The sequence below is a fragment of the Bos indicus x Bos taurus genome, chromosome 19, assembly GCF_003369695.1.
Source record: "Bos indicus x Bos taurus breed Angus x Brahman F1 hybrid chromosome 19, Bos_hybrid_MaternalHap_v2.0, whole genome shotgun sequence".
NCBI classification, from domain to species: domain Eukaryota; kingdom Metazoa; phylum Chordata; class Mammalia; order Artiodactyla; family Bovidae; genus Bos; species Bos indicus x Bos taurus.
In genome coordinates this window covers 64,136,605-64,163,331 of record NC_040094.1, presented here as the reverse complement: position 1 = coordinate 64,163,331, position 26,727 = coordinate 64,136,605, and the positions used below count along the sequence as shown (strand labels likewise).

The following is a 26,727-nucleotide window of genomic DNA, read 5'->3' as shown; positions in this document are numbered from 1 at the left end:
CCACCGTGAGTCACGCTCACAATGTAAGGCCACCGTGAGTCACGCTCACAGCATCTCACACCCAGAGCGTATTTACACGTCACCATTTTAAAGGCTCTCATCCTCAAGAGTTGAAGACGGATATGTTTCCCTCGAAAAGAGCTTGTACATCCTCATCTAATTCATAGAGAATTGATAGAGAAGCTGCAAAGGAATAGAATTTAGGTGTCAGTCATATTTGTGCATATTTCTTTTAACATAAAAATTCGTTTAAAAAGAAAAAAGAATTTTAAGTACCCTTAATTTGAAGTTGAGGAAACTTGAGGCCTAGCACCATGACTTAGTGTTTAAAACAGAAACTCAGCTCAGAGGCATCTATGGGTTGTTAATTACAGACTCACAATCTTTAAATTTTAATTGTTGTTCTGTACATTTCTTTTGCATGGGACTAGGAAAATGGTTATTGTTCTTTCATATTAGGTATGTTTAAATTATTATACATTTGTGTTTTTCTGTAAAGGGGAAAAGCCTCCATCATACCCAGAATGATCATTTCCAGAATGATGGAATTGGTAAGTGGAAGAATTAGTCCTATGAAAACTTGTTTTTGTGATGTAAGACATTTATCCCAGATTTCATGGGCAGAGGGACACGCAGACCCTCTAAAAGTTGGAACTCAGCCAACTTTTATTTAACACAACTGTTCTTGTGAATGCTTTGGTATGTCATATCTGTCAAGGGGTGGTTTTATGGGCACCAAGGTACATGCTCTAGAAGTTGTGAGGATGAACATTTAAGCCTCCTGTGCAGTATAAGGTTTTGATATAATATTGATATATCATTTATATCTTACAAATGTTTGTTTATACATTTTAAGATAAAGTTTATTTGATTCAAAATGTTGCAGAATTATCAAAGAAAAAGCACAAAAATTTTTTTAAAAATTTCAGAATTATGCTTTTAAAACAATAATTGCTTAACCATTTTGTACATGACTGTGTAACAGTTGCAGGTCAGAACTTTATTCTGAAGAATTGTGTTTGTTTTCTACTCTAGAAGAATGTTTACTGTATGTGCATGTTTATGTATTATATGTATGGTTGTCTCTCTTGAAAGACATGTCTCCAGCTCCTTGCAAGACATTTAAAATTACGCTAGTTTATAAAAGGGCTTCCCTGATAGATCAGTTGGTAAAGAATCCACCTGCAATGCAGAAGACCCCGGTTGGATTCCTGGGTCTGGAAGATCCTCTGGAGAAGGGATAGGCTATCCACTCCAGTATTCTTGGGCTTCCCTTGTGAGAAAGTTTATAAAAGAAATACATTGTACCTCTCAAGTCAAATAATTTCAGTGAATGTGGTAAAATGATTATGTTTTTTTAATATGCTTTACTCTTCCACACTGATAACTCTTTGATTATAAGATACCTTATGGCAAACCTAGGAAATGTATTTTGCTGTGGGATGACTTTAATTATTTTTGTCTATGTCAATATGTAGAGCTATTATGTCCTTTTTCTATTTGTTTTTCAGTTCAGCCCAATCCCTCTGTGCTTATTGGCAATCCTATCAGAGCATATACTCCTCCACCTCCTCTTGGACCTCACCCAAATTTGGGGAAATCTCCAAGTCCTGTTCAAAGAATCGATCCTCACACTGGGACGAGTATTCTTTATGTACCTGCTGTCTATGGAGGGAATGTCGTTATGTCGGTGCCTGTACCTGTAAGTAGCTGTTTTTAAGATACTCTCTGTCGAATGAGATAAAATAGGATTCACTAAATTCCTACCCAAATAGTGTTCTACCAGTCTCTCTTTTCAGCTTTTCAGTGCCTGTAAGCTTCTTTAAAAGCAGCTCTTATGGCCCCAAAAATGTGAATTGTTGCTTACAGTTTGTTACTGGATTGTCAGTGGCTGTCAAGAAATCTGTAGATTGGATGTTTTGATTGAGAAGCCTTTGTATTGTTTTAAATATTTTTACTGGGAAAAGTTGGGCTAAAAGTTAACAGAGCTAGTAAATTGGACTCTTGTTTTGTAAAGTGATGTTTTTATTTTATCTTTTGCCTTTTCATTCTTCTATAATTTACTAGCGCTCCCTAAGAAGGAGACAGAAAGGCACAGAGCAGTCTAGCTCCCTTGGATCTAAACATATCTGAGGAATTCCACGCCTTCCTTGCAAAATCCTGCCTGTACTTAAAAACATTATTAAATCATTTCTAAGACTGCCTAGATTTTTAGAGGGTTTCCAACTTATGTAAAACTCATTTTTATTTTCTTTAAGATTTTTGAATATTTTGGTAAGTGAAAAATTTACTGTTAAACAAATATTTCCAAATTCAGGAATTTTTAGCCTAGAAAATATTTCTTTCATTTAAGACAAGTGCTATAATTTCAAATGGAGGTGATCACTGTCAAGGATCTTGGACACCCCTGTCCACACTCCCAAAATGCAAAAATGCATAGCTGCTGGCATTTTTCAGCCGTATTGGTCATGATAGTTCACAATCACGGCAGCCAGGGAGGATAACTGTCAATAAGAAGTATCTCATTTATGTCGACTCCCCATAGACTTTGAATTTTAGCTGAGTTATTTCTTCCCAGACAGCCTGGCAACATTATACATCATCTGCTTTAAATAGTAAGTCGCTTAGGATCTAGATTTCATTTCGCTAGGTCACAGAGGCTTTTATTATATAAGATTTCTAAGAGTCTGCATTTAACAGTTAGATTCAAATAATAGAGATGGTAGCTCAGATGTCATCATATTTATTCCTTTTGTGTTAATATGCAGCAATTATATATTTAGACACACCTAAAGAAATTTTCTGTTTCTGTAGTTTAATTAATCAGAAGCATTAGTTAAATTAGTGACCTGTTTGAATTTTGCTGACAGTAAATGAACCTTAAATGATTTGGTTAGTCATATAAAAGAGTAGTAATACATATTTTTTTGGGTTGAGACTCTTTAGACTGAATTCTTTCTTAAATTTTTTCCCTGTTCTTTTATTCAAGTTTATTAAACCATATATCTATACAGTTATGACTTTAAAAGGCAATTTTCATGGTAATCTGTTACATAGGTACATTCATATTGAAGGAAAATGATTCAAGTCTATAAAATGATTCGATGCCTCAAAAAATAATTGTTAATACCTATTTTAAGTCCTTGATTTCTTCCTAACCTAGTGTATACAGGAAATGATCAATTTTCCCCTCCACACTAAAGATTCAAAGAGCTAGTTAAGATACAACCATCATTCTACCAGTTGTTACCACCAGCATTCGTTTTGTAGTTATTCAGTTTGGTAGAATTAACATCTCTGTGTGTTTGCTCTTTCCTAATTAATAGCACTATAGCAGTTTGACTGCCAAAATGCCCTTAAAGCAATTACTTTGTTTCTTGTAATAACCTAGGTGCCATGGACAGGATACCAGGGCAGGTTTGCGGTTGATCCTCGAATCATTACACACCAGGCAGCAATGGCCTACAACATGAACCTCTTACAGACACATGGACGTGGGTCTCCTATTCCTTATGGCCTTGGGCACCACCCACCTGTCAGCATAGGGCAGCCACAGAATCAGCATCAGGAGAAGGATCAACATGAGCAAAGTCGCAACGGTGAGCTGCTTCATTGTTCTCACGCTCATGAGTTGATGACATGCCAAGTGGTATCACCATGTAAAGTTCCTCTAGCAGGATGGTTGTTAGCTTGTTCATAGAAGACCTCTTTGAGAAGGAATCCAATATAAAAACCCTGGGTCCTCTCTCCAGAAGACACAGATATGGGCACAGATATACATAATTTGCATGAAGCCTGTCACTTACGATTAATATTATCCATTTTCTGAAAAAAAAAAGTTCGTATTTAGATAATTTTAAATGATAATCATTTAAAACTGAGACAGTAAGCCCTCTCCTGTTAAACATTTTTGTTGATGCAAAATATTTTTATAGCATACTAAACATAAATGACTCGGAGAAGGCAATGGCACCCCACTCCAGTACTATTGCCTGGAAAATCCCATGGATGGAGGAGCCTGGAAGGCTGAAGTCCATGGGGTCGCTGAGGGTCGGACATGACTGAGTGACTTCACTTGCACTTTTCACTTTCATGCATGGAGAAGGAAATGGCAATCCACTCCAGTATTCTTGCCTGGAGAATCCCAGGGACGGGAGAGCTTGGTGGGCTTCCGTCTGTGGGGTCACACAGAGACACAACTGAAGCGACTTAGTAGAAAACATGAATGACTACTCTGGCAATAATTGATTTACAGTAGTTTTTTCTTCTGTAAATCCTAGTCTCTTGTCTACTAGAATTTATAAATAAGGAAAAATTACCCTCTATATTTTTTAAACTCTAGTTCATTGAGGTATAATTTATACATGGTAAAATTCAGCCTTTTAAAATGTAGTTTGACGTGTTTTGACACATATATAGAGGTGTTCACCACCACCAGTATCGACATTCAGAGTTTTTACATTACCCTAGAGACACCCTCTTATTCCTTTGCCGTCAGTCTCCTCCTCCAGCCCCAGCCCTGGGCGACTGCTCCTCTGACTTATGTCCCTGTACTTTTGTCTTTAGTCTGTCATGTACATTAAATCATAGTGTCTGGGCTCGCTCACTTAGCTTAATTTAAACTTTTGAGGTTGATTTGTGTTGTCTGTATCAGTTGTTTGTTCCTTTCTGCTGTTGATTAGTAGTCCCTTGTATGGATGAACTGTACTGTCTTTATCCATTAATTGTTTTTATCTGTCCTTAATTATTTCTGAGTTTTGGCTGTCATGAGTAAAGCTGCCATGAACATGTGTCAAACATATTTTCATTTCTCTTGGGTAAATACCCAGGATGAACTGTTTTGTTGGCATTTCTGTTAACTTTGTAACAAACTGCCATACTGTTTTCTAAAGTGACCAAAACCATTTTTAATTTCTACGATGTGTGAGATTTCTGGTTGCTCCTTAGTTCTCCGTAGTTCTTAGTGCCATCAGCTTTTTAAATTTTACCCTTGCTCATGGATATCTGATAGTATCCAATTGCTGAATTGTTTTGCACGTTCCTGGTGAGCAGTGATGTTGAGTATCCCTTCGTTGGGTGTATTTGTTATGTGTACGTCTTTGATGCAGTGTCTATTCATATCTTTTGTCTACTTCTTTATTGGCTTGTCTTACTAAGTTATAAGAGTTCTTTATACGTTCTGGATAAAAATCTTTAATTAGATGTGTGTTTTGAAAATATTCTCTCCTAGGTTGTCTCTTGCCTTTTAATTTTCTTAACAGTATCTTTCAAAGAATAGAAGTTTCCATTTTTGATGAAGTCCAGTTTATTCATTTTTTTTTTCTTCTATGTGCCATGTTTTTGGCATTATTTCTGAAATTTTTTTGCCTTCTGTGTTTTTTTCTAGAAGTTTAATAGTTTCAGCTGCTATTAGGGTCTACTTTGAGTTAATTTTTATATATGGTATGAGGTAAGAATTGAAAATTTTCTTTATGATCATTTTGTTTTGCATATATGTATGCTCAGTCATTCTAACACCATTTTTTTGTTTTTCTTTATTTTTAAAAAATTAATTTATTTTAATTGGGGGCTAATTACTTTACAGTATTGTAGTGGTTTTTGCCATACATTAACATAAATCAGCCATGGGTGTACATGTGTTCCCCATCCTGAACCCCACCTCCCACCTCCCTCTCCATCCCATCCCTCAGGGTCATCCCAGTGCACCAGCCCTGAGCACCCTGTCTCATGCATCAAACCTGGACTGGCGATCTGTTTCACATATGGTAATATACGTGCTTCAGTGCTATTCTCTCAAATCATCCCACCTTCGCCCTCTCCCACAGAGTCCAACAGTCTGTTCTCTACATCTGTCTCTTTTGCTGTCTTGCGTATAGGGTCATTGCTATCACCTTTCTAAATGCCATATATATGCCTTAATATACTGTACTGGTGTTTTTCTTTCTGGCTTACTTCACTCTGTATAATAGGCTCCAGTTTCATCCACCTCATTAGAACTGATTCAAATGCATTCTTTTTAATAAGTGAGTAATACTCCATTGTGTATATGTACCACAGCTTTCTTATCCATTCATCTGCTGATGGACATCTAGGTTGCTTCCATGTCTTGGCTATTGTAAACAGCTAACACCATTTTTTGAGAGCAGTCTCCTTTCCTCCATTAAAATCGCCTGGTGCCTTTGTTAAAGTCAGTTTACCACATGTGTGAAGGCTGTATTGTCTTCTGCTGGGCATGTGCTTATTTTTGCCAAATATGCTCCTGTTGAGTGCTATAGCTTTATGAAAGTCTTGAAATCAGGTAGTGTGAGTCCTCCAACTTTATTCTTCTTTTTCAGAAGACTCTATTCCAGGTCCTTTGCATTTTCACCTACATTTTAGAATCAGCTTATCAGTTTCTCCTGGAAAGCCTGCTGGGGATTTTGATTAGAATTGGTTGAATCTGTGGGTCAGTTTTGGGGGAGAACTGACATCTTAATATTTAATTTTCTGATATATGAACAGAGTGTCTCTCTCTTCTTTAAGATCCTTCCTTTGTGCCTTAAAAAAGGTTTTTGTTCAAACTACAAATCTTGCACGTATTTTGTTCAGGTGATGGCCTAGATTGATACAGGTATCTCCCCAGTAGTGCATCCTGCAGAATCCCAGTGTTACATTTTTATTTCATTCAGTCCAGTACACTTTCTGATTTCTCTTAAAATTAGATGCATGGATTATTTACAAAGGTGAATTTAGGTGAGTTATTAGAGATTTTCTAAGTATTTTTCTCTTACTGCTTTCTAGTTTTAATTCAGTTGTGATAAGGTAACACACTTTGCATGACCTGAATCCTTTTGAGCTTATTGAGATGTGTTTCACAGCTCAGGATGCGGTCTGTCTTTCCAGTGCTCCGTGCACATTGGATAAGAGTGGAGCGCTCCAGTGCTGCAGGCCAGGGCGCTTCATAGGCTGCTTAAGGCCGCTTTGTCTTTGCTGGTTTTCTGTCTACCTGTTAAAAATGAATATTGAGAGAGGAATGTTGAATTCTCCAAATATTTTTCCTTTGGTGTTTATCTATTTTTCCTTTGACTTTTTCTTGATGATTTTTGAAGTTTCTGATGTTAGGTACATAAACATTTAGAATTGTATACTCTTGGACATGAGTTTGAGCAAACTCAGGGAGATAGTGAAGGACAGGAAAGCCTGGCATGCCACAGTTCATGGGGTCACAAAGAGTCAGACACGACTTAGCGACTGAACAACAACTCTTGATTAATTAACTCATTTTTCATTATGGAATGGAGTTCTTTATCTCTGATAATATTCTTTGCTCTGTGCTCTACTTTGCTGAAGATCAGTGCAGACACTTCAGCTTTCTTTTGGCAAGTGATAGCACAGTATTTCGGAGAAGGCAATGGCACCCCACTCCAGTACTCTTGCCTGGAAAATCCCATGGACGGAGGAGCCTGGTAGGCTGCCGTCCATGGGGTCTCAACAGTCGGACACGACTGAGCGACTTCACTTTCACTTTTCACTTTCACGCATTGGAGAAGGAAATGGCAACCCACTCCAGTGTTCTTGCCTGGAATATCCCAGGGATGGGGGAGCCTGGTGGGCTGCCGTCTATGGGGTCACACAGAGTCGGACACGACTGAAGTGACTTAGCAGCAGCAGCAGCAGCAGCAGCACAGTATTTGTTTTAACTTCTGTTTTTAATCTGTTTGTGTCTTTATACTTAAAGTGTATTTCTTTTAGTTTACAAAAAATCTAATATGACAATCTCTGTTGTTTAGTTGGCAGATCTAGAACATTTATACTTGATGTGATTATTGATAGAGTTATTTTATCATCTTCCTATCTGTCTTAAATTTGTCCAGTCTGGTTTTGTTCCCTTTTTCCTTTGATTCTGCCTTCTTTTGAATTAGTTGCATATGTTTTATGTTTCCATTTTATCTCCTTTGTTGGATCATTAGCTTTAGCTCTTTTTATTATTTTAGTATTTGCTTTAAGCTTAATAGCATTCATCTTTAATTCACCACAGTTTACTTTCCGTTTTATGTTTTATCACTTCAGGTATAGCAAAAGAACATTACAATATTTCAGTTTTTCCCCTTCTGGCCTTTAAGTATTGTTTTCATACATTTTACTTTTACATATGTTATAAGCCCCAAACATTGTTATTATTTTCATTGAAATAGCCAAGAATCTTTTTAAAGTGTTTTAAATAATAAGAGAAATAATCTTTTGTATCTCCATGTTGTATTTCTGATAATCTTGATATTCATGTTTCTATTTGAATAAGTTTTCTTCTGCCTGAAGTACTTCTTGTAACACTCCTTGTACTTCAAGCCTGTTGGTGATGAATTCTTTCAGCATTTATATGTCTGAAAATGTTTTTATTTCACTATCATTTTTGAAAGATTTTTCCAGGGTAGAGAATCTTGGTTGATAGTTTTTATCTTTTCCTTTTCTTGCTTATATTGTTTCCAGTGAGAAATCTGATGTCATCTTTATCTTTGTTTTTCTGTATATAACATGTCTTTTTTTCTCTAACTACTTTTAAGAGTTTCTTTTTATACTAGTTTAAGTAATTTGATTAGGATAATATTCCTTGGAGTAGTTTTATCCATGCTTCTTGGGTTTGGGGTTTGTTGAGCTTCTTGGATATGTGGGTTTACAGTTTTCATCAAATTTGGAAAGCTTTGATTTCTGTTTCGTTAGAATTTGTTTCTGTCTCACCTCTTTTTCTCTTCTGGAATTTCAGCTACCCATTTATTCAGTTCAGTTCAGTCAATCAGCCGTGTCTGACTCTTTGCGACCCCATAGACTGCAGCACGCCAGGCCTCCCTGTCCATCACCAACTCCCGGAGTTTACTCCAACTCATGTCCATTGAGTCGGTGATGCCATCCAACCATCTCATCCTCTGTCATCCCCTTCTTCTCCCTCCTTCAGTCAATCCCAGTATCAGGGTCTTTTCAAATGAGTCAGCTCTTCGCTTGAGGTGGCCAAAGTATTGGAGTTTCAGCTTCAGCATCAGTCCTTCCAATGAACACCCAGGACTGATCGCCTTTAGGATTGACTGGTTGGAGCTCCTTGCAGTCCAGGGGGCTCTCAAGAGTCTTCTCCAACACCACAGTTCCAAAGAATCAATTCTTTGGTGCTCAGCTTTCTTTATAGTCCAACTTTCACATCCATACATGACTACAAGAAAAACCATAACTTTGATTAGACAGACCTTTGTTAGCAAATAATATCTCTGCTTTTTATTATGCTGTCTAGGTTGGTCATAACTTTTCTTCCAAGGAGCAAGCATCTCTTAATTTCATGGCTGCAATCATCATCTGCAGTGATTTTGGAGCCCCCCCCCCCCAAAAAAAATAAAGTCTGTCACTGTTTCCATTGTTTCCCCATCTATTTGCAATGAAGTGATGGGACCAGATGCCATGATCTTACTTTTCTGAATGTTGAGTTTTAAGCCAACTTTTTGACTCTCCTCTTTCACTTTCATCAAGAGGCTGTTTAGTTCTTCTTTGCCTTCTGCCATAAGGGTAGTGTCATCTGCATATCTGAGATTATTGATATTTCTCCCAGCAGTCTTGATTCCTGCTTGTGCTTCATCCAGTCCAGCATTTCTCATGATGTATTCTGCATATAAGTTAAATAAACAGGATGACAATATACAGCCTTGATGTACTCCTTTCCTGATTTGGAACCAGTCCGTTGTTTCATGCCCAGTTCTGTTGCTTCTTGACCTGCATACACACTTCAAAGGAGGCAAGTCAGGTCCTCTGGTAATCGCATCTCTCAAAGAATTTTCTACAGTTTGTTGTGATCCACACAGTTAAAGGCTTGGGCATAGTCAAAAAAGCAGAAGTCAATGTTTTTCTGGAACTCTCTTGGTTTTTTGATGATCCAGCGGATGTTGGCAATTTGATCTCTGGTTTCTCTGCCTTTTCTAAATCCAGCTTGAACATCTGGAAGTTCACGGTTCACATACTGTTGAAGCCTGGCTTGGAGAATTTTGAGCATTACTTTGCTAGTGTGTGAGATGAGTGCAATTGTGAGGTAGTTTGAGCATTCTTTGACAATTCCTTTCTTTGGGATTGGAATGAAAACTGACCTTTTCCAGTCCTGTGGCCACTGCTGAGTTTTCCAAATTTGCTGGCATATTGAGTACAGCACTTTGGCAGCATCATCTTTTAGGATTTGAAATCGCTCAACTGGAATTCCATCACCTCCACTAGCTTTGTTCTTAGTGATGCTTCCTAAGGCCCACTTGACTTCACATTCCAGGATGTCTGGCTCTAGGTGAGTGACCACACCATTGTGATTATCTGGGTTTTTTTGTATAGTTCTTCTGTGTATTCTTGCCACCTCATCTTAATATCTTCTGCTTCTGTTAGGTCCATAGCATTTTTGTCCTTTATTGAGCCCATCTTTGCATGAAATGTTCCCTTGGTGTCCCTGATTTTCTTGAAGAGATCTCTAGTCTTCCCCATTCTATTGTTTTCCTCTATTTCTTTGCATAAGATTTGGGAGAATGGCATTGAAACATGTATAATATCATGTATGAAACGAGTCGCCAGTCCAGGTTCGATGCATGATACTGGATGCTTGGGGCTCGTGAACTGGGACGACCCAGAGGGATGGTATGGGGAGGGAGGAGGGTTCAGGATGGGGAACACATGTATACCTGTGGCGGATTCATTTCGATATTTGGCAAAACTAATACAATATTGTAAAGTTTAAAAATAAAATAAAAAAAAAGAAACTGCATTCAAATGGGTATATCTTTCCTTTTCTTCTTTGCTTTTCTCGTCTCTTCTTTTCTCAGCTATTTGTAAGGCCTCCTTAAACAACCATTTTGCCTTTTTGCATTTCTTTTTATTGGGGATGGTCTTGATCACTGTGTCCTGTACAATGTCATCCATCCATAGTTCTTCAAGCACTCTGTCAGATCTAATCCCTTGAATTTGTTTATCACTTCCACTGTATAATCATAAGGGATTTGATTTGGAATTGTCTAGTGGTTTTCCCTGCTTTCTTCAATTTAAGCCTGAATTTGGCAATAAGGAGTGCATGATCTGAGCCACAGTCAGTTCCCAGTCTTGCTTTTGCTGACTGTATAGAGCCTCTCCATCTTGGCTGCAAAGAATATAATCAATCTGATTTCGGTGTTGACCATCTGGTGATGTCCATGTATGACGTCTTCTCCTGTGTTTGTTGGAAGAGGGTATTTGCTATGACTGGTGCATTCTCTTGGCAAAACTCTATTAACCTTTGCCCTGCTTCATTCTGTACTCCAAGGCCAAATTTGCATGTTACTCCAGGTATTTCTTGACTTCCTAATTTTGCATTCCAATCACCTATAATGAGAAGGACATCTTTTTTAGGTTTTAGTTCTAGAAGGTCTCATAGGTCTTCATAGAACCGTTCAGCTTCTTCAGCATTACTGGTTGGGGCATAGATTTATTAGGCTTCTCGAAGGACTGATGTTGAAGCTGAAACTCCAATACTTTGGCCACGTGATGCGAAGAGCTGACTCATTTGAAAAGACCCTGATGCTGGGAAAGATTGAAGGCGGGAGGAAAAGGGGATGACAGAGGATGAGATGGTTGGATGGCATCACTGACTCAATGGACATGAGTTTGGGTAAACTCTGGGAGTTGGTGATGGACAAGGAGGCCTGGCGTGCTGTGTGCGGTTCATGGGGTCGCAAAGAGCAGACACGATTGAGCGACTGAACTGAGCTAAAATTTTCCCACAGTTCATGTGGGAGGTCTTGATCCCTGCCCCCTGTACAATGTCATGAACCTCCGTCCATAGTTCTTCAAACACTCTGTCAGGTCTAATCCCTTGAATCTGTTTATCACTTCCACTGTGATAATGCCCTTTTCATTTTTAAAAAAATTCTTTTTTCTTTTTGTGTTTCATCAAGCATTGTTTCTACTGCTAATGCCTTCAGGTTCACTGTTTTTCTTCTGCAATGTCTAATCTGCTCACTCCATCTGGTGTATTTTCATCTTGGGCGTTGTAGTTTTCATTTCTGAGGTTTAGTAGTAAGGCTATTTTTGGCACAGAGTTCCAGTGGCATTCTTAAAAGAATGTTTTCAAGGAAGAACTCAAATTAAGGATTCTTTCAAGAGGTTTAGAATATCCAGTAGTTAGTTCTTATAGATTAAAAGCCTTTCACATGCATGAACTAGTGTTATTTGTCTATTATAATTGTGATTTTTTTAACCTTAATATGCTTCCTTTATTATTTATCATCCACTTATATTTAGTTTGATATCTATTACTTTTGAAAATAGAACTGCATTCTTTTCAGAATATCTTTATTTAGTTTAGATTCCTTTGCGTGCATGTGTGCTAAGTTGCTTCAGTCATTTCCAGCTCTTTGCGACCCCATGGACTGTACCCCACCAGGCTTCTCTGTGCATGGGATTCTCCAGGCAGGAATACTGGAGTGGGTTGGCATGCCTTCCTCCAGGGGATCTTAGATTCCTTTACTAAATAAAATAGACAGATTATTTGGATTTTTGCTTAATTGCATTTGTAAGTGGCCAAAGTATTAAGCCATACATAGGCAGGAACACCAAGGCCTTTTCTAAGTCTAGTCTACAAAAATGAGGCTGTAAACTCCTAGAGAATGGGCAGTTATCTTTTGGATTATTTGTTTTAAGGTTATCCCTTACTGAGTTTTTGCCTTGTCAAAGAAATTTGCTTTATTTATAAACTTTCTTTCTTGCTGAGAAATTGCAACTCCAAAATTTTAAGAACAAAACCAAAGTAGTAATACTCAATAATGGGTGAAAAAATGTTTAAAATATCCTACTTTCTGTCTAATATTGAATAGTCATTGGAATTTGTGACATCTACTGGAGACAGTGTATAACAGCTTTAAAATATTTCCTTAGGTAAAAGTGATACAAATAATCCTGGACCTGAAATTAATAAGATTCGAACACCAGAGAAAAAACCTACAGAAGCAAAACAGGTATGTGATTTACCTTTGGTGAATGCATTGTTCTCATGGATTTAATTTAATTGATCATCTTAGAATCCTGGTGTGTTATAGAAAATTATGTCCCCTTTTAGGTTTTGTTGTTTGATGAGGGCATATTGCACTCTCTCCCTCTGCTGTTTCGTCGCTACATTATTTTCTTTATCAGAGTACTTTTCTCAAATTATGTTATTCAGTGATAGACTCAAATTTAGAGACTTCTTATGATAAAGTAGTAAGTGAAGACATAGCTATAGTTGTGTCATTAAAAATTATCTCAGATTGGGAAGAGCTGTTACAGTGAAGGAAGACTTAACATTCTCAAGTCCCCTCTCATCACGCCTGCTGTGTCCATCCTTAACTCTTAACCTGTTTGTTCATCTGCGTCTGTACTCATGAACCAGTTAGGGAAAAGTCAAATCATGGTTGAATCAGTGCTACTGGAGATTCGTGTCTCCTAATCGGGGCGCCCGTGGGGCACCTTCATGTGTCTCTTACGTGTGCCAGGCTCCCTTTGCCCAGTTTACTCAGCAGCTCTTTTGGTGACTGGGTACCTTCTGCCATTATTCTCATGATCAGAAGATGACCTCGCCTTAGAGATTAAACCCTCAGGATTTCACCCTGCTAGCTGAGAACTTTGGACTTGACACTTTTTGTCCTCAGACACCCTTACTTCTTCATCACCAGCCTCAGAGGGAGTTTCCATGAAAACTAATGTCTCCTCTTCCAGTCACTTCCCTTCTTGTGTTTCAGAAGGAAGACAGCTCTCAGTAGCTTAAAAACTTTCAGTAGCTTACCACAGTTTTTGAGATTAAAAGAAAAATGTTTATATTCAGTATTGAATCATTCAGGGTCTTGTGTAATTAGGCTGTTGTAGTTTCATTTGATGTCAAGGAGGAGGAAATTAGCATGCAAGCCTAGTTGTAGCTCTGTGTACACAAAACTTCTCATCCCCTCAGATCCACCATACTTTTTCTCTTCTCTCCTCTCTCAGTGTGTAAGCTGTTACCTTTATCTAGTATGTCTTTCCCTCACTGCAAAACTCCAACCTCTTGTAAAGATTCAGCTCAAGTGTCATCATCTCTGTGAAGTCACCTTTGATTTTCTCAGGCTGTGGGATCTCATGTCACATCATCTTACAACACCTCTGATTTTAAGTTTACATGTTGATGTCCTTTACTGGACTCTGAGCCAGATTTTAGCAAACTTTCTGTAAGAGGCCAAATAGTAAATTTTCAGACTTTGTGGGCCATATGGCTTCTGTTGCAGCTACTCACCTCTGCCATCATTGTGAGAAAACAGACACAGACAACATGTAAACGAATGAGTGTGGCTGTGTTCCAGTAAAACTTTTTGTACAAAAATATAGTGGACTGGAAATGGCCTGGGGGCCATGGTCTGCCAGCCCTCGCTCTGCACTCTCGATGGTACAGATACAGACTTATTGTGCCTTTAATCTCCCACACCAGGCACAGTGTCCTTGGTACGCCCTCAATAAGTGTTTGTTGAAGGAATGATGGCAAAAATTGACAGCTGAAGTGATTATTCAAAGATGATATAGTACTTATTTTTTTGTTCACTTCAAAGTTAAGTTGAGACAAGTTTTTTATTTTAATGTAGATATGTTTGAGGGAAGAGATGTATAAAAGCAATAAAATCAGAAAGAAAGAACACATTTCAATTATTTATATCAGTAGTAAATAATTGGTTGTCTTTCCAAGGAAGGAAGTGTAAAAAAAAAATGATGTTTTTAAAGTCAATATGCTAATAAAATAATAGTATCTCTCTTTATGACTCAGATTTAATATGCGTTTTTTCAGTTTCATCTTTCCTGATGTAAAGCATATTCTCTTATTTGATTGTCAGAAAGTGATTTACTAGGCACGCAGTGCTCCTGCTCCTGCTGATAAGAATGGATCATGTCCTTTAGAAGTGCTGAGGGGAGGAGGGGTGGGCAGCCACAGGACTTAGATCTTCTGCAGCTAAAAAATATTTCTCTATTTTTTTTAGATTGATTTGGAATCAAACCCACAGAACAGAAGTCCTGAATCACGTTCTGGCATTGTTTATCCCCATCCCAAATTTCATCGCAAAGATAATCTCACCCCAAGACACATAAACCTTCCTCTCCCTGCCCCCCATGCCCAGTATGCCATCCCCGGTCGTCATTTTCATCCCCTCCCCCAGCTCCCGAGACCACCCTTCCCAATTCCGCAGCAGCACGCCTTGCTGAATCAGCAGCAGAGTAACTTGCCTGAACAGCCGAGCCCCGTGCCAGCCCAGCCCAGTCAGGTGGCCCCTCAGCTGGGCCCGCCGCCGCCTCAGCTCTCCCCTGCCTACCCGGCTGGCCCCGGCAGCGCGTTTTTCAATAACGCGGTTCCCCACCGACCACAGTCCCCGCCTGCAGAGGCTGTGGTTCCCGAGCAGCAGCCCCCACCCGTGCTGCAGGAGGGCCACAGTCCCCTGCGGGCCCTCGCACAGCCCGGCCCCATCCTGCCTTCACCTCTGAACAGCTTCCCGGACGAGAGCCCCCCGGGCCTGCCGATGGGGGAGGCTTTGGGTGAGTTCTCGTGTCACTGCAGGACGGGACAGCGTCTGAGAGTGTTTACTTCAGAGACATGTGCTGTACAGTATTCATTTGACTCAGGATTGAGTAACTTCTTCACATAACGCTGGCCAAAAAATCACTTAGTGTAATAATCAGAATCTAGTTCCAAATGCTACACAGAACTAAGCGTACAGTTGGTGTCAGGTTACGTCATGCTGTGGGTGAGGAGGAATCCCCATCATTACCGTGATTTAGTTACTGCAAAATTAGAAGTCCTGTTTTCTCCAAACTCACATGGTAGCCATGTCTCTGTGGAGAATATCTGATTGTAAAAATTCTTGAAGAAATTAACTGGAAACCCTAAATGCTGAAAACTTAAACTTGTTACAAATATGTTTACAGATCGTATGCACGGGAGTGTGGCTCTGGAAACCCTGAGGCAGCAGCATGTGCGGCTACAGCAGTGGAGCGAGCACCACGCCTATCTCAGTCAGGGCAGCCTCCCGTACCCGCACCATCACCACCCTCACCCGCACCTCCAGCACCTTCCCCAGCCGCCCGTTGGATTGCATCAGCCCCCAGTGAGAGCAGACTGGAAACTCCCCAGCAGTGCCGAAGATGAAGCAGAAACAACTGACTCACGGTCAGAAACAACTGACTCACACTCATTTCAGCAGACTGAAAAGGGCCCCTGAAATGTGGCCTGCTTACTGTTTTCTCTCTTGAATGTTGTCCGTTTAGCCTCATACTGGAATACTGTCCCAAAGAAATTGGATGCCAGCCTTCTAGGCAGCTGCTACACAGTTCTGTTGATTGACTCTAAAATACAGAACACCTTTTTAGAAGTAACTTTTGTGAAAACCTAGGCGTGGAAGGTCTGCTGTGGACCGTGCATTTATGTGGCCTCTGGCTTTGCAGTCTCTTGTGAAAGAGACATGTACCATCACTGTGGGTGTTTTTTCCGTATTCAGTCATAATGCAAAGAATGTAAAGAGAACAGAATTAAATTAGAGGTTAAAAATTAAAAATTATAAATTTACTATCAATATATTTTTTGCACAAAATTCTACCCTCTTTTAAGTCAGATGTTTGAGTATTCAGTGCTCATTCTAAATTTGTTTTTATGGTGTGTCATTTGACTGCAGTGAAGCGTTTCCTAATCCCTTCTGAGTAAGATCCACTGTTACGGTGACCTTCTGTAACTGCCAGCTACCAAACTCATGGAAAGACAAGGACAGTTGCTTTTAAAGCCAAGGGGAAGAAAGAAATCAGATACTTGGGTATATTTAGTGTCTTCAGCTCAACATCTGTGAGCATTGATGCTTACTTTTGAGATGAATTAATGCTAGTTCTAGTTACTGTGCTTTTGTTTGTAAAAATTACACATGTAGTTGACTAAGCTCTCCTCATATTTCATCATCCTTACATAGGTTTCAAGACTTACTCAGAGAACTGTCTAATCGTGAGCAAAGTGAAACACGGGAACTAGCTGAAATGCCACCACCTCAATCAAGGCTTTTGCAATATAGACAAATTCAGACTAGGAGCCCACCAGCAGCCCCCTCGCCCCCGTCCGGCGCAGACCACAGCACCCACTTTCCAAACTTCACTGACAGCAGCAGAGACCTTGAAGTGGCCAACAGCCCGGCGTTCCCACAGCGCCTGCCGCCCCCAATGTTTAGCTCTCCTTTCTCGTTGCCATCTGAGCACCTCACCCCTCCTCTGAAATACCTGGCGCCTGATGGAGCTTGGACTTTTGCTAACTTACAGCAGAATCACCTGATGGGGCCGAGTTTCCCCTACGGCCTACCTCCATTGCCTCACAGGCCCCCGCAGAACCCTTTCGTGCAAATGCAGACCCACCAGCCCGCTGTTGGCCAGGAGCCGCTCCAGCCGCTGTCCTCTCGGACAGTGTCGTCCTCTTCGCTCCCCAGCTTAGAAGAGGTGCGTTTCTTTCTTCTCCATTTCTCCTTTCAGCAGGAGTTGATTGTGAGAAAAAATCACTATTTATTGGTTTGATAATGATAGTGGACAGATCTTACTGAATTTAATAGTCTTAAATTCTTGCAACTTAAAAGATTATCTTACGTAAATACAATCTTTTCTTGCAACTTATTTTTCAGCTACATTTTAAAGATTTATTTGTTTTTTATTGAAGCATAGCCACTTTAGAGTATTGTGTTAGTTTCAGGGGTATAGCAAAGCGGTTTAGTTATATATATACATGTGTGTATATTTATTAATCTGTTTTCCATTGTGGGTTATTATGAGATACTGAATACTATTCCCTGTGTTACACAGCAAATCTGTGTTGCTTATCTGTTTAATTTACAGCAGTTTGTATTAGTTAATCCCGTACTCCCAGTTTATCCCCCTTCCCCGCCTTTTGATAGCCGTAAGTTAATAGCCATAAGTTTTCTACGACTGTGTGCCTGTTTCTGTTTTGTATATAGGTTCATTTCTGTTATTTTACAGATTCTACATATAAATGGTATCATATAATACTTTGTCTGACTTCACTTAGAATGATAATCTCCAGGTCCGTCCATGTTGCTGCAAATGGCAAAATTCATTTTTTTTTGTAGCTGAATGGTATTCTATTTTATACACACACACACACACACACACACACATACATACACACACACACACACACACACAGACATACATATCTCCCACTGTGTGTGTGTGTGTTAGTGTTAGTTGCTCAGTTGTATCTGACTCTTTATGACCCCGCAGACTGTAGCCCACCAGGCTCCTCTGTCCATGGGATTTCCCAGGTAAGAGTGCTGGAGTGTTTTGCCATTTCCTTCTCTAGGGGATCTTCCCAAGCCAGGAATCGAACCTGGGTCTTCCTCATTGTGGGCAGATTCTTTTCTGAGCCATAAGAAAGGCCCATATATATACATACACACATTTTCTTTATCCATTTACCTGTTACTGGACACTGAGTTTGGCTATTTTAAACAGAGCTGCTATGAACACTGGGGCACATGTATCTTTTCAAATGAGAATTTTTGTCTTTTCCAGATGTGTGCCCAGGCGTGAAGTGGCCAAACCATGTGGTAGCTCCAGTTTCAGTTGTTGAGGAGCCTCCACACTGTTCTCCACGGTGGCTGCTGCTCCACCTTGCACTCCACAAACAGTGCAGGAGGGTGCCCCTTTCTCCACACCCTCTTTAGCATTTATTATTTGTAGACTTTTTAATGATAGCCAGTCTGACTAGTGTGAGGTGGTACCTTATTGTGGTTTTAATTTGTATTTCTCTAATAATTAGCGATGTTGAGCATCTTTTCATGTGCTTTTTGGCCATCTGTATCTCTTTGGAGAAATGTCTGTTTAGGTCTCCTGCCCATTTTTTGATTGGGTTGTTTGCTTTCTTGCCACTGAGTTGTGTGAGTTATTTGTGTGCTTTGGAAATTAACCCTTTGATGGTGAGATCATTTACAAATATTTTTTCCATTCCTTAGGTTATCTTTTCATTTTGTTGATGATTTCCTTTGCTGTGCAAAAGCTTTTAAGTTTGATTAGGTCCCATTTGTTTATTTTTGCTTTTATTTCTTTTGCCTTGAGAGACTGATGTAAGAAAATACTGCTATGCGTTATGTCCAAAAATGTTGACTGTGTTCTCTTCTGGAAGTTTTTTGTTGTCATGTCTTATATTTAGGTCTTTAAACTATCTTAAGTATATTTTTGTATGTGAGATGAGGGAGTGTTCTAATTTCATTGATTTACCTGCATGTTCTTGGAATTCGTTTTCATTTTTCCCCTGTTACTGTGCTATTTCAGACCTTGTAGAAGGGTCATTGTTAAAACATGAAGCCTGTCGGAGCATTTTGTTGTAACTGTTTTAGAATATTTAACATCTGACTCACTTGAGTCTATTCATTCAAGAAGTTTTGTCCTATTTAATCTGGGGAAATGGAATTTAGTGTCTCATCTTTTTACTTACTTTATTTTTCTTAATTACAAGTTTGTTTATTAGAGTCCATGACCAGTGCTGGCTTTCTTAGCCAGCAGTGCTTTCTCTTGTCGCCCATCGAGGTGCTTTCTTAGCCTGGGGCAGTTAACATCTGATTCCCAGACGTCGGAATGTGCAGTGTTTAGCATAGAATTGGCAATGCTAAACTAAGCATTTTAAGGTAAACAGAATTTTTAAAAAAATATATTGATGTTACCAAAGAGCATCTTTATGGATCTTCACTGATATAAAAATCATAGTAATTCTAGATTATAAAACTTCAAAAATGGTACTATTTGGACTATAAAAATGTTGTCTAGCTATTCCTTTTAAGCTCAGTTATTAGAAATAAGAATGTGTAAAGTTCATGTGATCATTGTCAATCACAGATGTCTTAACACAGGGTAAACATTTAGAATTTTGAGATATGAAAATTCTTTTTATATAAAAATTTTTTTTACTTCATTTTGGTGGTTCCTTAGTGATTTCTAAAGGCTTTAGAAATAATTTATTCATATTTTGCAAGTTTTCTGCTGTAGATGCTGATTAAAAAGTTAGGTGTCATAGGGACATTTATATATATCTTATTTGTCTGTTTTGGAGGTAATTTGTTCCAATTCACTATTTTATTCATTTGAAAGTATCCATTTTAGAGTAAAATTTAATGGGTTTTCGTATATGCACAATATCATGCAGCAACCACCACCGTCTAATTTTAGAACATTTTTGTCGCCCGAAGAGAATCGCCGTAGCCATGGAGCAATCACTCCTCAACCCTCTCTGCCTCCAGTCCCCAACAACTCATAATCTGTTTTCTGACTCTGTAGAGACTTTTGGTATAAATGGAGTCATACATGTGGTCTTCTGTGTTGTCTTTCATTTAGCGTCATGCTTCTGAAGCTCATCCACTTTGTAGCATGTACTGGTACCTCCTAATTCTTCATGGCTGAGTGATATTCTGTTGCATGGATATACTGCTATTTGTTTATCTGTTCATCATTTGATGAACATGTGGGTTGTTTCTTTTTTTTCTTTTGCTATTATGAATAATGTATCTGTGTGCATTCATGAACAAATTTTGTTCGAAAGTATATTTTCAGTTCTCTTGTACCTGTAATTCTTGGGTCATATGGTAACTCTGTTTTTGAGGGGCAGCCAAACTGTTTTCCACAGTGTCTTGCATCATTTTATATTCTAATTTGTCCTTTTTTAAAAAAAATTATAGCCTTCTAGTGGGTGTGAAATAGTATTTCATTTTGGTTTGCATTTCCCTAACAACTAATGATGCTGAACATCTTCTAATACGTGTATTGGCCATTTTTGTACATCTTCTTTGTAGAAATGTCTATTCAGATCCTTTGCTTTGAAAGACAATTGTCTTTGTGTTGTGGAGCCATACGAATTTTTATGTATATCTTAATTACTAGGTTCTTATCACATAATTCGGAGAAGGCAATGGCACCCCACTCCAGTACTCTTGCCTGGAAAATCCCACGGACAGAGGACCCTGGTAGGCTGCAGTCCATGGGGTCACTAAAAGTTGGACACGACTGAGCAATTTCACTTTAACTTTTCACTTTCATGCATTGGAGAAGGAAATGGCAACCCACTCCAGTGTTCTTGCCTGGAGAATCCCAGGGACGGGGGAGCCTGGTGGGCTGCTGTTTATGGGGTCGCACAGAGTTGGACACGACTGAAGCGACTTAGCAGCAGCAGTAGCAGTATCACATAATTTGCAGTATTTCCTCCCATTTTGTGGACTGTCTTTTCACCCTCTTGAGAGTATCCTTTGATGCAGCAAAGGCTTTAATTTAGATAAGGTCCAATTCATCTGTTTTTCCTTTGGTCATCATGCTTCTGGTGTCATGTCTAAGAAATGTTTGTCTACTCCAAGGTCACAGAGATTTACATCTACCTTTCCTAGTTTTATAGTTTTAGTTCTTACGTTTAATTCTCTGATTCATTCTGAAATAATTTTTGTGCATTTTGTGAGGTAGGTGTCTTAATTCATTATTTTACGTGTGGTTGTTTAGTTTTCTTTGCACCATTTGTTGAAAAGACTGTTCTTTTTCCAGTTTATGATCTTAGCAACCTTGTCAAACATCAACTGATCCTAGACCTTTGGGTTTACAGCTCGACTCCTAAGTTTTGTTCATTGATCTCTGTCCTTATGCTGACCACACTGGCTTGTATACCATCTCTGGCTTTGTCCTGAGTTTCCTGTTCGGAAGTGTGAGCCTTTGTACTTTGTTCTTCTGTTTCAAGATAGTTTTGGGTATTTTGGGTTCTTTGAATTACCATATTGAACTTAGGGTAGTTTGTCAGTTTCTGCAAAAAAGAGCAAGCTGGGATTTTAAAAGGGATTGCTTTCAATTTGTAGATTAACTTGGGAAGTATAGACATCTTAACAATATAAAGTCTTCTGGTACCTGAACATGAGATGTCTTTGAAAATTTCTTTCAGTGGTGTTTTTTAATTTTCCAATTATTTCTTACACTTCCTTTGTTAAATTTATTCCAAGTATATTTTTGTGCTATTGTAAATGTTTTCTTAATTTCCGTTTTTTTTGATTGTTCACTACTAGTGTTTAGAAATACAGTTGACTGTGTATTGATTGTATATCTTCAGACTTGCAGAGCTCTTCATTAGCTCTAACAGATTTTTTTTGTGGGTAATTTGGATTTTTTTATATAGAAGATAATGTCGTCTACATATATAATTTTGTTCTTTCTTTCTAACGTAGATGTCTTTTATTTCTTTTTCTTGCTTAATTGCCCTAGCCAGAACTTCTAGTTTAATGTCTAAGGTATATATTTGGCAAAATTAGAGAAAACAGATATTGCTGGGTTCTGTTTCCAGATTTCCTGCTGTTATTGATTTCTTCTGATTTCATACCATGTGGTTGGAGAACATACTTTGTATAATTCTATTATTTAAAAAATTTTTGAGACTTGTTTGATGTGCCTGAAACACTGGTGCACTGGAGAAGAATGTGTGCCTTGCTCTTGTCGGATGGAGGGTTCTGTGGACTTGTTGGGTCTCTTTGGTTTATATTGTTGTTCACAGTTTGTCTTTCCCGTGGATCTGTTGTTTAGGTCTTGTATCTGTTATTGAAAGGAGAATGTTGGAGTCTCTAGCTGTTGTTGTTGAATTGTCTGTTTCTCCTTTTAATTCTGTCAGGTTATACTTCATCATGTTATTTTGGAGTTCTGTCTTTAGGTTTTATATATTTATAGTTGTTATATCATCTTGATAGATTAACCTTTCATCATTATATGATGTCCTTTGTCTCTCCTAACAATTTCTGTCTTCAAGTGTGTTTTTTTCTGACATTTGTAAAGCCACTCCAGCTCACTTTTGGTTATTGTTTGCATGGACTGTCTTTTTCTCATCTTTTTGCTTTTTTATTTTGTTGTCATTTGTCTATTGACATTTCTGAACTAATTTTTTAATTTTAAATTTTGAAGTAATTTTTTAAAGTCTGTAATTGTTATGTGTGGCCTCTTGATGTTTTTCTTCGAAGGGCTGAGTAATTGACTAGTCATTGCCAAGAGATCTCCTTAAAGGCTCAGGACCGAAGACATTGTCCAGTTTTGCAGAGGTGTGTGTGTGTGCGCGTGCGTGCACTTTGCACACTGAGCTGGGCAGTTCACATGTCTGCTTTAACTTTCACTTCCTGCCTCTCCAGGCTCTAGCTCAGCCAGAGGGGAGAACTCTTCAGGCCTGTCCTGAGTGGGTGCACAGCATGTCTGCGGTCTTCTGGATTCCCAGGAAGGAATAGGTCAGAGCCAGTCAAGGTCTTTCTTCCCTGAAATGTCTTACACCTTGGCCTTTCCTCCAGAGCTTTCTGGCTAGTCTGTTGCCAGTCCAGTCGCTGCCCATCGCTTCAGGCAGCAGCAACGAACTCATTGGCCTTGTCAGTACTTGCAACACGGCCCCTTCGGCGCTGGCTGAGTTCTGGGGTCGATAAGAGAAGTCAGGTGTTGTTTTGTACCAGAAAGGCCAAAATAAATAATTACAGCTCTGTGGCAGTGAGGCCCTTCTGCTCTGATACTGGTGCTGGAAAATGGAGGGTCTTATTTTTAAGGCTACTAGGGGAATGGGACTAGGGTAAGTTAAAGTACCACAAATCTTGCTGTTCTTACTAAGTTTTCCTGGTTTTTCTTGAGTAAGTGTTCCCCGGCTTTAATTTTCTGAATTCCAAGAAAGTTGATTGTGACAGTTTTTGTCAGTTTTTTTCATTGCTTTTATGGTGTTCCTTATTCCACCATTTTTACTGCTAACACTTGTGATACTTTAACTAGTCAAATGAATTCATAATGTGTGGGGGAAGTAGCATGCCAAAGTTTTTATACGGTTTTATAAAGTTTCATACTTTGGTAAATAATGCTGAATACTATACTTAAAATCATTGATCTATTTAAACATTTCTTATTTTTGGAATTTAGTTCTTTATACCTTCACGCTCTTAACATTTGTTATTACTGTTTAGCTGTGAGGGTATGAATAAGTGCTTTCAATTGTCATTGGGTTCTCAGAGTAAAATTACTTTTGCAAAAACATTTGGTCATCTTTATTTTGATGCATGCAATTCACGAATGATGACTAACTTGCAACACTGAAGAAAATACCTTGACAAAGAAAAATATGTTTACCACATTTGCAGGTTTTGATGTTTATTGTGAATTCCTTCATTGCTAGGAGCCTTGATAGATGAGGCTTAAGCAGGATGAAAATACCCAGATGTGAGCAGCTAGCTTGAGCAGACGGGTTTTCATACTGTGTTTTGCTTGTTTTTTCTTTTTTATAATAATTTTGATTTTGTATTAACAAAAGATGTACCTGTTCAGCATGGAAAGTGTGGAAGCTAGAGCAATTATTCCTAATTTTGTCATACCAAGATAGCTACTGTAATGCCAGGAAGGAGGAAATTTCCTCTGCCCTTCTAGGTTCTTCCGGCTGGCGTAAGAATTAAATTGACATGATGAAACAGATGAATAGGAGAAACATCAAACCAGGTTTAATAACTGTCTGTACATGGGTGAGATCCAAGAAAACTGAGTAACTCACCAAAATGCTTGAAGCCCTTACCTCAGGTACCGTCTTCAACTGAAGACTAAAGGATGTGGGGTAGCTGGGTGTTCCAAGTGGAGGGAGGCAGCCAGCTGACAGGGAGAGGGAAAAGCACAGGTGTGGTGTGGTGCTTGCCCACAGCGCAGAGGCAAGGGGACTGGAGAGGAATCTTGACAGACAGACTTTGCTGGCTTCCTCCCTGGCTGGACCCCTGGTTCGCACTGTATTTCTCTCAGGCCCTCTAGCTGCATTCTTTTAGACGGTGAAGGGGAAGGGAGGTTCTTCCTGAGTCTTTCAGGCCTTACAGACAGTCAGCCTAAATGAATCCTCATGCCAGAGAGACGGTTTTGGGGTGGCCACTTTTGTTTTCCTGCAGTGACAGGTAGCGCTTCGTAGCACTCACAGGTGAGAGCACACGACTGATTAGTGGAGGGGGATTGCTTGTTGAAGGTGCGAAACAACTTTTTCCCTAGTTGCTGTGCTCAGTTATGTCACCCCATCAGACCTTTCTCCCCACCAGGTCAAGATCCCTAAAGGTGACCTTCATACTATTCTGTGACACTCTTTGCAACTTAAAACTCATAGAATTTTTAGTATTTTTAGGTGCTTAAAGCTTTACTCCATCAGTTTCCCTTACCTGCTTCACTGGGCCCTCAGCTGCCTGGATGAGGCTGGGGCTCTGAGTCTGGCAGAGGTGTCTGCGCTCTCACCCACGTCTAATTCTTTGCCACTGTGATGGAGTAAGGAGAACAAAGGGCAAAGGGTCTTCCTTACCTGGCCCAGGTTACAGACCACTCCTGATTGGCTCCAGTTTGATTTCAAATTTCAGTGTAAGTTTTCTCCAAATATTTAGCCAGTTGTTTTCATGCTCTTTATTAAATTATTGCATTTTCACGGAATAGAATAGTAGCTTTCTTGTCAAATACTAAATTCTTTCTAACAGCACTGAAATGCAAAGAGAAACAATAGAAGTTAACTCTGACTTCTGAGCTTCCAAGGATTCAGTTTCTAGTACTTTGGCGTGACTCGGATTTTTTCGGGGGTGATTTTGATCTGAGTGGGTTTCCGCTTTGCACGATAACTTTAGAGTCTAACCTCTGAGACGCGCTTCTTCAGTATACTCTGCAGTGTCTCTGGACTTCGGCTTTCTGCCTCATCTGTCTATGTGTCTCTGTACCAGAATTACACTGTTGTAATTTTTGAGGCTTTCTGGTCTTCTGATTGGATGGTGTGAAGTGTCTCCCTTATTACTTCTTTTTTTCTTCCAGTCACTGTCCAAAAGTGCAGGACAGAGGAGGTTATTCTCTGGTTTTTGTACTAGAAACTTAGAATACCTGTATGAACACCTCCCCCTGAGACAGAAGCTAAAACCTTTCTGAGGTTTTAATTTTAGTGACATTGAGTGGGTAGCTTACACTGGAGGAATTTTGTCTTTAAAAATATTTTAAACCTCTGACTTAGGAACTGGTACAGTCTCCAATATTTTAATTCTTTTTTCCTTCTTCCCTCCCTCCCTTCCTTTTTTCTTTGTGTTCTGAATGTTCCTCTGTAAAATTCTGTAATATTTTCATTTCTGGTTGAATGTATCCTTAGATTGGTTTTTCCTTGCTGTTTGTTATGAATAGGACCTTCTTTTCCCCATTATACTTTCTAGTCATTTTGTCTTGAGAGACAAATCCTCATTCTTCTTAGGTGGAGATAGTTTTATCATGTAAAAAAACTTTTGTTTAACATAGAGCCAGCACTGCTGATACTGGTGCAGAGCCAAGTTCTTATCATTTAAGATGCACTTACCATGAGATAGTTTGTTTAAAAGTGCTCAATTAGTAATAAATGGAAAATTCTTTTTAAAATGCCATTGTAAAAGTCTCCAAATGGTTATGAAGCTGTACATGTTTGTGCTGCAGTGGTGGTATTGTAGGTGGCCTGCTAAAGAAAACAGAATTCTCATAAGTCGCCAATTTTGATCGGCTTCCTATAAATCAGCATTTACTTATACCATCTTAGAGATGACATGTAAGTCTGTGTGATGTTATCTGCTTTGAAATAATTCTGTCTTATATGTAGGCTTTTGAACAAAGACACTTTTGACCTATCTATTTATTTTCATTTTTTCTTTGAATCAACTCTGTTTTGAGCTTAGTTTTCAGTACATTTTCAGGAAG

The 26,727-nt window shown here is 39.0% G+C and overlaps 1 protein-coding gene across 11 annotated transcripts in view; it reads left to right on the top strand.

The window, feature by feature from the left end:
- Nucleotides 1-26,727, top strand: part of HELZ (helicase with zinc finger) — a 145,672-nt gene that overhangs the window by 107,363 nt on the left and 11,582 nt on the right. For all 11 annotated transcript variants that reach the window (XM_027519252.1, XM_027519258.1, XM_027519251.1 and 8 more), the window contains 7 exons: nt 500-551; nt 1,512-1,702; nt 3,392-3,599; nt 12,895-12,974; nt 14,991-15,540; nt 15,931-16,171; nt 16,959-17,472. In XM_027519252.1, coding sequence (XP_027375053.1) covers nt 500-551; nt 1,512-1,702; nt 3,392-3,599; nt 12,895-12,974; nt 14,991-15,540; nt 15,931-16,171; nt 16,959-17,472 — 1,836 coding nt within the window. The remainder of the gene's footprint in view (nt 1-499; nt 552-1,511; nt 1,703-3,391; nt 3,600-12,894; nt 12,975-14,990; nt 15,541-15,930; nt 16,172-16,958; nt 17,473-26,727) is intronic.